The 12,973-nt window shown below is 42.0% G+C and overlaps 1 protein-coding gene across 1 annotated transcript; it reads right to left on the bottom strand.

The window, feature by feature from the left end:
* Window positions 1-556: 556 nt before the first annotated feature.
* On the bottom strand, window positions 557-4,127 carry LOC112101584. Its single transcript, XM_024192290.1, has 6 exons — window positions 3,957-4,127; window positions 3,296-3,347; window positions 2,125-2,974; window positions 1,866-2,039; window positions 1,322-1,701; window positions 557-1,214 (listed from the first exon to the last, which is right to left on the bottom strand). The coding sequence occupies exons 3-6, from the start codon at window positions 2,972-2,974 to the stop codon at window positions 669-671; spliced, it is 1,950 nt and encodes a 649-aa protein (XP_024048058.1). The 5' UTR covers window positions 3,296-3,347; window positions 3,957-4,127; the 3' UTR covers window positions 557-668.
* Between the last annotated feature and the right edge of the window lie 8,846 nt (window positions 4,128-12,973).

Below are 12,973 nucleotides of genomic sequence, written 5' to 3'. Positions count from 1 at the left end.
ACGATCTGTGTAAAGCCAAGATAGGCAATGGAGTGAACAGCCCAGGGGTAGCCTTTCTGCGGAAGCATGACAAAGCTACCTAGACAAAGAGAGGGAGGGTCAAAGAGGACCCGAGGGTGAAGAAAAACCGGCATACCCTAGCGGCACGAAGTTCGGCTTAGGTATGAGAACACCCACACCTCCGTCCTCGTACTTTTGCAAAGTATGGGATAAGCTATTCAAAAATTCGGAGAGCACTTCGAAAGAATAAGAAATTGATTGGTTGGACCAATTGAGCACTTTCAATTTTTGATCGAGATGTCGCGACGATGTTTTGATTACCTATTTGTGGAAAATCCGCCATGGTTGCCGAGGAGGGCATGCACCAAATTCGCCGCTCAGTGTAAACCAGCAGGCGCCTGATGTTGAATACTTGTTAAGGTACCAGGGGTACCCCATTTTAAAAAAAAATGATGAAATGAGAGGTACCCTAGGAATTTGTAAGATAACAGTTTAGCCAAGCATTCGTTTGCAGAATAATGCAAAGTACAAGAGGACTAGATGGTATGATATCATAACAAAAGAGAAGTCTCAATAAAACAAAATATCCCGAGAAACCAAAAAGAAATAAACAAGGTCCAAATAGCAAAATGTGGATAGATCCGATAAACAAGAGCACAGTGAGAAGGCTACACCGAGGGGGGAACGCGATCCCCAACATCCGTCTCTAAAGGGCGATCGGCAGAAGACTCCGAGGTACCCGGAATATGAGCCGCCGAAATAGGGGCATCCGAGGCGGGCAACGACTGAGGCTGATGGGGTACCCCAGGCGACCCAGAAGGGGTACCCGACCGTGCCTGGGAAGACTTCTTCCGCTCCGCAATTGTCTTCAGAATGGCAGCCTTGTTGACGAATTTCTGCACGCGGGGTACCTCCAACGCCGGATCCACACTCCACACCTCCGTCATGATGAGTGAGAATGCATCCTCCGCCATCGTCTTTTGCTGAGATAGCAGATCCCCGTTGGTGGCCCTCAACTCCTCACAATCCTTCTCCACCCTAGCTTTCTCTCCCGATAGGCCAGCAATGCGTTCTTGCAGAGTTTTAACTTCTCGAGCGAGCTGATCCTCACGAGATTGACGGCTTTGAAGCTCACTCCTTAACTTGTCGACCTCTGACTGTGCGGCAACAAGGGAGTCGAGATCCGGAAGGCAGTGGCTAAGGAGAAAGGATGCCTGCGGGTCATGCAAGACATGTTAAATATATGTGTATGGCGAAAAGATCAAATAAGTAAAAAAAAAAATGATGAAGAGTACACCCAGGGTACCCCAAGAAAGCCTACCTCTTGGGTAGCCTTAAGTGCTTGACCATAACGCTGGCTCAAGCTCATCTTGTCAACCTCTTCAGCAACCTCGGAGGTAACATTTTCAGCAGAGTAGTAAAAGTGGCGAGCCAAGTGCGAAACCTCCTTGTTAGAAGCCGGGTCTAAGTCACCCTCACGTAACTCATCGGGGAAAGTAGAAACCAGCCCGAATTTTCTCTTCTTCGAGCGAGGGGTACCCTTTGACCCGCTGTGGGAGGTACCCTGAGATTTCCCCTTTGGACCGGGAGCTCGAGGAGGTCGGGAGCCTTTCGGGGGTACCGCCGAATCCTGAGATCCGGAAGCACCGCCCACTACCGCTTGGAAGAAGGCGTCGAAAGCATCACCCGTCGATTCCATGACTGCACCCAATGCACAAAAGTTATGTTAGCTGGACAAGTACTAAGTACTGCAAAAGTAAAAATAAGAAATGGAAAGCGGAGAAGCGAAACGAAGAATGCAATAATAATGGGGTACCCCAGTCCCATAAGTAATAATAGGATACCCCCCGACACCCAAATCATACATGAGTCACCCCCAGGAGCAGATGTAGGACTTCGGTCAATCAGCCCCGCTCTCCATAATCGGCTCTCCTCCAGCACATCACTACCCCTCTGTGCACCTCGAAGCCTGTCCATAAATTTCTTCACCTCTCTCCCCACCTCCTGAACTGGGCATGATCCTTTAGCCCATGTCACACCTGTGAAAGCATAAAGAACTCAAGGTTAGTGAGACATTCAGGCGAAAGATTCCGATTAAAAACCATAAGTAAGGGAGATACTTACAGTCTACATTGAAGGAATGAGAAACCTCCACGGGGTCGCCCTTCTCACCTAGAGTCTCTGTCCCCCACCTACCCTCAGCGACAAACCATCCCTTTCGGTAACCCTTCTTCAAGGCGGGGTTCCCCTCAACGATGTGGCCATGATCACCCCAGGGAGAGAAGTAAGCAATGCCGGGACCCTTAGGCTTCTTGAATTGGTAAAGGCCCCTCAACTCCCGAACAGAAATGTCGCGCTTCACGACCTCCAACCATAACACATGTAAGCCCGTCAGTGTCCTCCACCCTGGAAGGGACAGCTGCCCAGGAGCTACCCCCAAGTAATTAAACATTTTCATAAAGAATGGTTGGAGGGGCAGGCGGAGTCCTAGATCGAAGAGGTCGATATGGAGAGCAATCCCATCAGACTTTGGACACTCGGGTCGCTCATTCACATGGGGTACCCTAAGCTGGACAGACGGAGGAATATTGTATTTGGCTCTAATTTGCTCCAACTCCCCCAAAGTAGCCCTCCTAATGCCTAGGGAAAAAGGGTTGCTAGATTTTGAAGGTGTGGCAGGGGGAGATTTAGGCGGCTGGTCCGAGGAACGAGCTGGAACCTTAGGCTTGGTTGGCTTACCCTTCTTTCGAGGATGAGGGGTAGGCCGTCTACTAGGAAAGCGTGGGCTGACACGAGGGGTACTCCTAGGAGGAGGGGGCTCAGAACGAGAATTGCAACTCCTAGAGGAATTAGGAGGGGACCGATCCCCCTCGCTGATGGAGATGTGGGAAGGGGAACCCGCAGGAGGGTTGTCAACCCTACTAGCCCCAACTTTACGTCGCTTCATCGGGGGTCCCGTGTGCTTTTTGCCCATCTACTTTTACCCAATAACACACCCACAAGTTCCCCAACAGCACATCCACAAGCCCCCAACAGCACATCCACAAGTTCCCCAACAATACACCCAACAACATATCCACAAGCCCCCAACAACACATCCAACAAGCCACATGTTTTCCAAACAGCAATATATCCATACCAAGCACCATCCACCACACATCAACCACCAAATGCAAACACCAACCAACAAAACAAAAAAAAAAAAAACAACAAAAACCAAAAACAAAATTTTCTCAGAGTATGCAAAATAGCGCCACTGTGAATGCGCCAAAGGAGGAGAAGCGAGGAGGGATACCTGTGATTCACCAATTCAACAGATCGGGATTGATAATCGCGGCGAAATGAAGCTGCAGGCAACCAAAAATAGTGGGTAAAAATATGCAAGTATAAAAACAAAAATAAGCTTAAATATATATAGTTATTTATAAATAAATGAATAAATAAAATGAAGAACGAAGAAGCTGCAGCAACCGGCGTCGGCTGTCATGGCTGCAACCACCGAGAACCGACGCCGGAGATCACGAGAAGGATGCCGGAAACCGCCAAAGGAGGACGCCAGCCAAAAAAAAAAAAAAAAAAAAAAAAGAAAACGAAGAACAGAGAAGACAACACGGAAGAGGGGACTGCAGCCACCAAATCGACGCCGGCTGTCGTGGCTGCAAGCACCGAACCGACGCCGGCTGCAACCACACCAAACCGACGCCGGAAATCATAGAGAAAAGCACCGGTCGAAACAAAAAAAAAAAAAAAAAAAGAGAAAAATCGAGAAGCTACAGCCGCGAAACCACCAAACCGACGCCGGCTGCAGCCACCGAACCAACGCCGGCCGCAACCACACCAAACCGACGCCGGAAATCACAGAGAAAAACACCAAGCCGAAACGGAAAAGAGAAGAAAAGGGAAGGAAGAGAGAAAGCACCAAGGGAAAAATAAAGAAACGATGAAGGAGGGGTTACCGTGTGTATCGCCGGACTGAGATCTCGCCGTGAGCCGCCGGAAATCGCCTTGAACCGACCAGATCTGGAGCCCAAAACCGCCACTGCAGCAGCCGAGATCCACGCCGGAAAACGTACCAGATCAACGCCGGCCGAGAGAGAAAGAGAAAGAAGAAAGAAAGAAAAGGAAGAAGGAAAAGAGAGAAAAAGGAAGGAGAAACGTGAGAAAGAAAATGGGAAAGAAATAAAAGAAAAAGAGTAAAGGGAGAGTAAAGCCTAGGGAAGATGAACAAGGCTAAAAAAAAAAAAAAAAAAAAAAAAAAAAAAGAGTAAAGAAATTTTTATTTTTACCTGTGATAATGTTGATCCAGTTAGAAGAAGAGACGAAATTATGGAAGAAAAAGGCTACTGGAAATAATCAATTTTTGGGAGTTCGTTTGGGGATTTTCAAAACTTTGACACACGTCAGGAGTTTTAAATTCAACCTGACAGAACACGTTGCTCAAGAAAGGAGTTCAGGGATGTTTGAGTGAGATTTGTATTTTCAAAATTCAAACTGCGTGTCAGACGGCTGCCACTTCCCAAGAAAAAGGAGAGAGACATATGAAGACAACTGTTCGTTCTCATCGTGTAAAAAAAAAAAAAAAAAAGCGGGAAAAGGAAAAGACAAAGAGAAGATTTTTAGTTTGAAGTACACAAAGTTTAGTCAAGGGAAGAAGCTAAGCAAGGTACCCTCCGGTCCAGCCGCATCGCCACGTGTCACTCATACAATAAGTTTCTTTTGCCTCCAATACTTCTCGCCAAAAAGAAACTAGGGGGATGTTGTTTGAGGGAAAGATGGGAAAGGTAATAGAGCGCCACGTGTCAGCCAATGAAATGATATCAGCACAATCGGAGGTACCCTACATAATCCGAGGTGCCCGACATGACTTGAGGTACCCCGTATAAATAGAGGTACCCTACACAATTAGAGGTATCCCACACAAATAGAGGTACCCCATACAAATAGAGGTACCCCATACAAATAGAGGTATCCCATACAGATAGGGGTACCCTGCGTAATAGGGGGTACCCCATGTAATCCGATTCTGCACAGTGCTGCAAATGTAATCGATCAACTGAACGACGGATCCTTTCTTAACTTGGCCGGTCTTGACTCTGTCATTGAGCTGAGTGGCGAGCATTGCGTGCTGAGTCGACACCGAATCTGAGATCAAGAACCGGTAACGTTCCTGAGTACTTCCAATCAGCTTTATATCCATGACCTGAACCAGCGGCTTCGAGTTCACATCTCCGCCATTTATCAACGAGATTGAGTTTGGCGTTAGATTCACAGGCATCGTTGCTGCAGTCACCGTGAGATAGATTGAGAGAGTCCAAAACCCTAGAAATTAGAAAATGGTATGAATTTTGGAGGTTGTAATTGCCGGGGTAAGAGGGGCACCGTGTAACCGACTTTAATTTTGATGTATCCCCTAATGCTTCTCAGACCACATCCTACCATTTCTACCCAGTTGAAAATACAATTACACCCCCAGCTCTCCACATACGCGCGCGCCAACAAATTTCGGAAACTCCGTCTACAGGTATATAATTAAATTCATTAGTAAAATAAATAATTTACTGATCAATTTAATTTTTTAAAATATTACTATTGATAAGTTAAAAAAAGACAAATAAATTGAAATAAAACAATTTTCTTATAAATACTAAGAGAAAATAATAAAAATTATGTAAGAAAAATACAAAAATTTATTTCATATTTTATATTTTGAGTTTGAAATTTTATATACTTTATTTTATGTTTCATGTAGTGTACTCTAAATCTTAAAATTTTCTTTTTTTCCATTTCATGTTGGCGTTTATATTTGATATCCAACATTTATTGTTGTAGTATTAGGCGTTACATGTTTCGTGTTCATTAGAAATATATCTATCATTGTATATTTTATACTAAGTGTTGTATGTTTAATACTCTTTGTTTCATGTGTAAAATTCATTTTTCATATTATGTCTTGAGTTGCATCTTTGAGGTTCAGTGTCTCATATTCTACCGTCCCTCATAAATGTGATTTGTTCTCTAGTTTCGTATTTGATATTGATGTCTCATATATATTGTTTTTGTTAGGGGTATGTAGTTAAACGTTGAATGTTCTCCACTACAAGAAGTTCAAAGCTAGAAATTCTTGTATTATTTATTATTTCTTATTTATTTACTATATTGATTGTAATAAAATCTTTATTTTTTTACTTTCTTCACTTGTTTCATTTTTGGCTTTCTTATTTCAAAAATAATGTTTGAGGGAAAGATGGGAAAGGTAATAGAGCGCCACGTGTCAGCCAATGAAATGATATCAGCACAATCGGAGGTACCCTACATAATCCGAGGTGCCCGACATGACTTGAGGTACCCCGTATAAATAGAGGTACCCTACACAATTAGAGGTATCCCACACAAATAGAGGTACCCCATACAAATAGAGGTACCCCATACAAATAGAGGTATCCCATACAGATAGGGGTACCCTGCGTAATAGGGGGTACCCCATGTAATTCGAGGTACCCGGCAAAGCGGATGCAAGAGAATCCACCGAAAATATCCGCCATGAGAAACGTCTCCGCCTCCTAAAAGATATCATTTGATTTTGTCAGAATTAAGAATCAAAAGCGACGTGCTAAAAGGAGGGACAGCCGTCTGCTACCTCTGCCAAAAGTGAAGGACACTGTCCCAAGGACAGTGGTCCCTAGCCGCCTACCCGACAGCTATTGCAGAGGTACCCTGGACCACTCTCCAGCGCACGCCACGTTTCCAAAAGATGAGATACGCCGCGAACATGCACATAACGGCCCCAAGAATCATAAAAGCGGTAAAAGGACGTTAGCCAAAAAGGGTATGCCACGTGGCAGCTAAGGTACTCCATATATAAAGGCGCCTAGGTTTCATTCTCCATCATGCTCTCATTCGCCCAAAAACACTCACACTCCAAAAAAGAGGTTTTCTTCAACCTTAAACCCTAATTTACAGAGGGCTAGCTAGCTCTCTTTGCAATAAAAGCTTGAGTTTGCTAACTTGAGCGTCGGAGTGTGAACGCCGGGGTACCCCTGGCTTCACCTCTAACCTCTATTTCATTGTTTTGCAGGCGTGAAGCTCATTTTGAAGGATACCTCTCTTGTTTCTGATCTTCCACCATTGTTACCACTCTCTCTCCCTTTCTCACCTCCCCGCATTTCAGATACACCGCACCGCACACAATAAACTAGTGAGGTACCCCATCTCCCCCAAAAATATAAATTCATTGTTGAAGATTGATTTTGGATTTTCCTACCCCAAAATCAGTTGAAAACAATTGGCGCCGTCTGTGGGGAGACGCACAAAAAGCCTCCTCCACGGTTACCAAACTAGTTGTTGTGTGTACTCCAATACATGGCACCCGACGTACCTCCCGAAGGTTTAATGGGGGATCCTACAAGGATGAGAGAGGACAGCAGCAGTGAAGGCAGTGATCCCGCGAGAAGGGTAGCCCGCATCAGTAAGGGCAAGGGTGTCAAGCAGTCGACGGGTGTTCGCCAAGAAGAAGAACCTATTTCGCACAAGCGTTTTGAGGATCTTGCTCACGCAATACTTAGGGCGGTTGGATCTCGGGCACCCGAAAGTTCACTTCCACCAGTGACGCTAGAAGCTCCACCACCTCAAACGGACGACCAAGCTATGGTCAGAAGAGGGGTACCCGAGGCCAGCAAGCCAAAGCCTAGGCCATCGGGTACCCGTTCTAAGTTTCAAACCATGGGCTCCCGCGACGAGCGTTCCACCGCCTCTTGCAATTCCCGCAGTAGCCAGGGTACGAGGCGTGCAAAGCGTACCCACGAGGATCTCCGTGAGAAGTTAAACGCCAAAAGGGCTTCTCAAATGGCGGCGACATCATCAGGTACACCGAGGGTACCCCTCGAACTTGTGGAAAAGATGGAGAACCTGGAAGCCCAAGTGAAGCTCCTCTCCGAGAAGCAAAACATCACAGCTGCACCAACGCCAATGACCTACCAATCGCCATTCACTATGGAGATTAGGACAGCAGCTCTCCCCGAGGCGTTTGCCATGCCTCAGATACCCCAATACTCGGGTACCACTGATCCCTCGGAGCATGCTGAGCTATACCGTGACCAAATGCTTATTAAGGGTGTAGATGAGAGCGCCATGTGTAGGATGTTTACACACACACTCACGGGCCCCGCGAAGTCATGGTTTCGCTCTTTGAAGGCGGGTAGCATATCTTCCTTACACCAATTGTTATCTGAATTTACTAAAGAGTTTTCCTATGCTTCCACTCAAGATAGGGTAGCCTCCAAACTTGCCTTTATCAAGCAAGGGGAAGCCGAGCCTTTGGCGGAGTATGTAAGTCGTTTCCACCAAGAGGTGCTGCGGACCGGAGCATTTGGAAACCAATACACATTGACCCATTTTGAGAAAAATTTACGGTTGGGTAAGTTATGGCGTTCTTTTCAAAAGAAGCGTCCACTTTCATATGGGGACGGTTGGGTAAGTTATGGCGTTCTTTTCAAACATTGCTCAGATTTCCAACCAACTCTTTCATTAATGCTTTCAGCCAAATTAACTCTTTAATTGCTTCTGTTAGAGCCACATACTAAGCTTCCATTGATGATAGAGCAACTACAGATTATAGAGTAGACTTCCAGCTTATTGTATTACTATTCGCCCCGAATAAGTATTCTATCATTGACCTTTTTCAATCTCAGTCACCAGTATAATCTAAATCAATATATCCCTCAATGTTGATTGTAGAATCCTCTGCTTTTTGTATACTAAATCTTTGTTTGAGGTTCACTCAAAAGTACCTCAACAACCATTTAATAACTTTTTAGTGTTTTTTTCCCAGATTCGCTATGAACCTCTCACCAGCATATCATTTACATAGAGAAATAGATAAATAGCTTTATCTTGCTTAGTGTTCGTTAGGTACACGCAACTATCAAACTTGCCTCTTATGAACTCATGCTTGAGCATAAACATATCAAACCACTATCTTTAAGATTGCTTCAGCCATAAAAATATTTTTTGAACAAGTATTTAAAGATCCACTTGTATTCCACAATCCATTTCCTCTTGCACAGCCCGGCTCCACTGTTTCTTGTTACTACTCAACATTGCTTTTGCAAATGTATTTGGTTGATCCTGATTTACTTCCTCTGCAATAGACAAGAAATACAAGATCATCTCAACAAAACTATATCTCTTAGGTAGTTTAATTTGTTGACCTTTTCTAGCTATCTCTTATTAACTATTAATATGAGAGTTTAGTTGTTGATCTTCTGAGGTGCTTTTAGGGTAGTCTAACCCCATGATCAACTTCTTCAGAAAGCTCTACCTAAAACTCTATAATTTTCACTATATCAGTTACCTCATGATTCTTCTTATCATGATTAGTAGCACCTTTAATCATAATTGTTTCATGGAATGTGATGTCCCTACTTAAGATACTATAGAGGTCTAAAGTTAAAGCACCAGAGTTGTAGAATTTTACACCTTTAGGATAGCCTATAAAGACTCTCTTTAAGGCTCCTAGTTCTAGCTTTCCTTAACATTAAACACTTGAAGATCCTTAGTTTCGCATAGTTTATAAAATGTCTGCACCACTTTTCTTTTGGTATCAAATAACCTATGGCAACTAAATGACTCCTATTAAACAAATATGTTATTATCATTACACAGTTGGTTTGCTTAAATTAGTATACACCTAACCTTGTTCAGCAGCATTCTCTTTATCCTTTCTACAAACCCATTCTACTGGTGTCCTAGCTACCATTCTTTGCCTAGTTATTTCATGCTTTCGGTGAAACTTATCAAATTCTATGTTGTAAAACTCTAGCCTATTGTCTATCGTTAGCCTTTTAATATTCTTCATGATTTGTTTCTCAATCATTGCTTGCCAAGTCCTAAAACTATTGAATACTTGCTCTTTAGACTTTAGCACACAAATCTAGAGTTTCCTTGAGTAATCATCGACCAATGAAAGAAAGTTCCCGGCACCTCCATGTAAGTTAACAAGAGTAGGCACTCACAAGTCCAAATGGATGTAATCCAGGATACCCTTAGGTGATGTTTGGTTGGGAAGAGAGAATGAGGAAGAGAAAGTATTTATATTCCATTGTTTAATTTCCATTGTTTGGTTGCACAAAATATATAACAATTTAATTTCCATTAGAATTGAATATCCTTTATAATGTAGAATTTGAACTCCACACCAAATAGTGAAGAATTCAAATTCCTCTTATGTTGAAAACCCAAGCTTCCAAAATTACCCTTCAATATTTTTACTTGTTTAATACTATTAATAATTATTATTTTATTAATTTAATATTATAAATAATTTAATATTAATTATATTTAATGAATGATTTAAGAAATTTAATAAAATAAATAAACTTATTTATTTATTTAATATACAAATATATAAATATAAATTGACTATCACTGGACCTCCGCTGGAACTTCGCCAAAAAGTCATCGGAGCTCTGCCGAACAATCGTCGGAGCTCTGCCAAAGCATCGCCGGAGCTCCGCCAAACCCTTAGACATCGCCGAAAGCTGCCAAAATTTCACTGGAAAGTCACAAGCCACGGTTGACCAGTGTTGACTTATGTTGACCGCTACTGTTGACCGGCTTTTATTTATATTAAACTATATTAAATAGTTTAGTATATTAAATTATTTTTTATTTTATATTAAATATAAATCATGAATTGTTTTAGAACTTTTTGAAATTAAAAAAGTTTGGTATTAATATTAAATTATATTTTATTACTAATATAGATAATTTAGTATTTAAGACAAGATAAATTTGTCCAAAAAAAAATTGTAATTCCTTTCCCTATCAAATTTTATGTCAAACCAAACAATGAAATTTAATTTCACTATTTTCTTCTACTTTTTTCTTCTCTTTTCCCCTCCATTCCACTATTTTCCTCTCCTCCCATTTCTTAAAATCAAACGCCACCTAGTTCTATATTCAGCATTATCAAACGCCACCTAGCCATTCAATTTTGTCATCACCCGAAACATCATGCATGCTAAATTCTTTTAAACCTTTCTTGCTAATGTGACTAAGCCTTAAGTGCCAAAGCCTGTCTTATTAGAGGTCAACCCGACATGTACAAATGCATTGCCTGTCATTGAGGTACCCTTCAACACAAATACCATTCTTCCTCTCTCCTTTGATTACAACTAATGAACCTTTAATCACCTTTAAAGATCCACTTTTACTCCTAAAGTTATACCCTATATTCTCAAGCATACCTAAGGAGATGAGATTCATCTTCAAGTCCTGAACAAATCTAACCTATTTAAGTTCCTTAATTACTCTATCAAACATTTTAATCCTAATGTTTTCTATACTAGTAACCATACGAGTCATATTATTTCCCGTCAACACCTTGCCATTATCAATTACTTGGTAATCTAAAAATAAGTTTTAATTACGACCCATTTGAAAAGAATAGCCTGAGTCTCGAATCCACTAACATCATTTTCACATCTACTGTGAGTAGCATACCTCTAGAGTCATAGTTGCCCTCATCAGATCTATTGTACTTAGTTGTAAAAGTAGCTAGGGTCCTCTGATGCAAATACTATAGCACCACCTTGATTCTCTTTAAGTTTTGCTTTTATAGCTTTCTTAGACTTAGTTCTACTGCAATTCTTTATCCAAACCCTTCTTCTCAAATCTACCCCTTGTTATTGTTGAACCTTCTTCCAAACATAAGGTACCTTTAGAATTTTTTCTGTATTTCTTTCGAGTTGAGAGTAGACTTGAAATCTTCTGTAATTAAACTCTATTTTCCGTACAGCAAAGTATTCATGAAGTGCTTATAAGAGTATAATAAAGAATTCAACAATATGATTGCGTTGTTCTCATCCTCGATATTCACATCAATAGCCTTAATATCTATGATCACCTTGTTGAAGTTATGAATATGCTACATAAATGAAGAACCTTCCTCTATTGAAAGTGTGTAAAACGTTTTCTTTACATAAAGTCTATTTGCTAAAGACTTTGCCAGGTAAATCTTCTCTGGCTTTTCCCAAATACCTAAAGCAGTCTTTTTTCTCGAAACTTTTCTAATACTTGATCTCCAAGGCTTAGAACAATAGTACTTCATGCCTTTCTCATCTTCTATTTAAGTTCCTGATCATTAAAAGATCATTCCCACTTGGATTTTTCTCTAGAATAACATCCAACCCTTGATGTACTAACGTTGCTTCCATCTTGACCTTCCAAAGGTTGAAGTCATTCTTCCCGTCAAACTTCTCAATTTCCAACTTAGTATGAGCTATAGAACCTAGCTTTGATACCAGTTTGTTAGGATCGAAGCCAAATAAATTTTCTAAAATAACTCTTTGGCTCTGATACCAACTTGGGCCGAAGCCTAACTCAACCCAAAAGACGTGTTGAGAGGTGAGGATTGCCCAGCACTTATAAGTGATGTCAGGAACCCTCCTGTGGGCGATGTGGGATTTCTAACTCCTCATACTCTCCCCTTCTTGGGCCCCCTGGGCAAGGCTCTGATATCAACTTGGGTCGAAGCCTAACTCAGCCCCAAAAGACGTCTTGAGAGGTGAGGACTGCCCAACACTTATAAGTGATGCCAGGAACCCGCCTGCGGGCGATGTGGGATTTCTGACTCTTCTGCTCTGAGACCACTCGGACAACCACTACCACCCAATGAGGAAGCCACACCTTGGCTATAATTCAGGATGAACTGTGGTTGGTACGATTGATCTCAAAACCAAAAACTTTCTGATGCACAAGATCCTACAAAGAGGCGAGTGCATAGCATACTCGTTAAAAGAGATTAAAGTGAACTATTATGAGAGTCTGTTATCTTTTCTAGGAAATAAAGGAAAGAGAGAGATAAGAATAAGAATATGTTATCTTTGCAACTAACATAAGAATATGTATGCCCTTGTCAATTCCAACACAGCCTTGAGCTAACATTAGCATGGACTTTGTTTTAGGACTATCCCAT

This window comes from Citrus clementina, unplaced genomic scaffold, assembly GCF_000493195.1.
Source record: "Citrus clementina cultivar Clemenules unplaced genomic scaffold, Citrus_clementina_v1.0 scaffold_1, whole genome shotgun sequence".
NCBI classification, from domain to species: Eukaryota; Viridiplantae; Streptophyta; class Magnoliopsida; order Sapindales; family Rutaceae; genus Citrus; species Citrus x clementina.
This window is presented reverse-complemented; position numbering and strand designations above follow the sequence as displayed.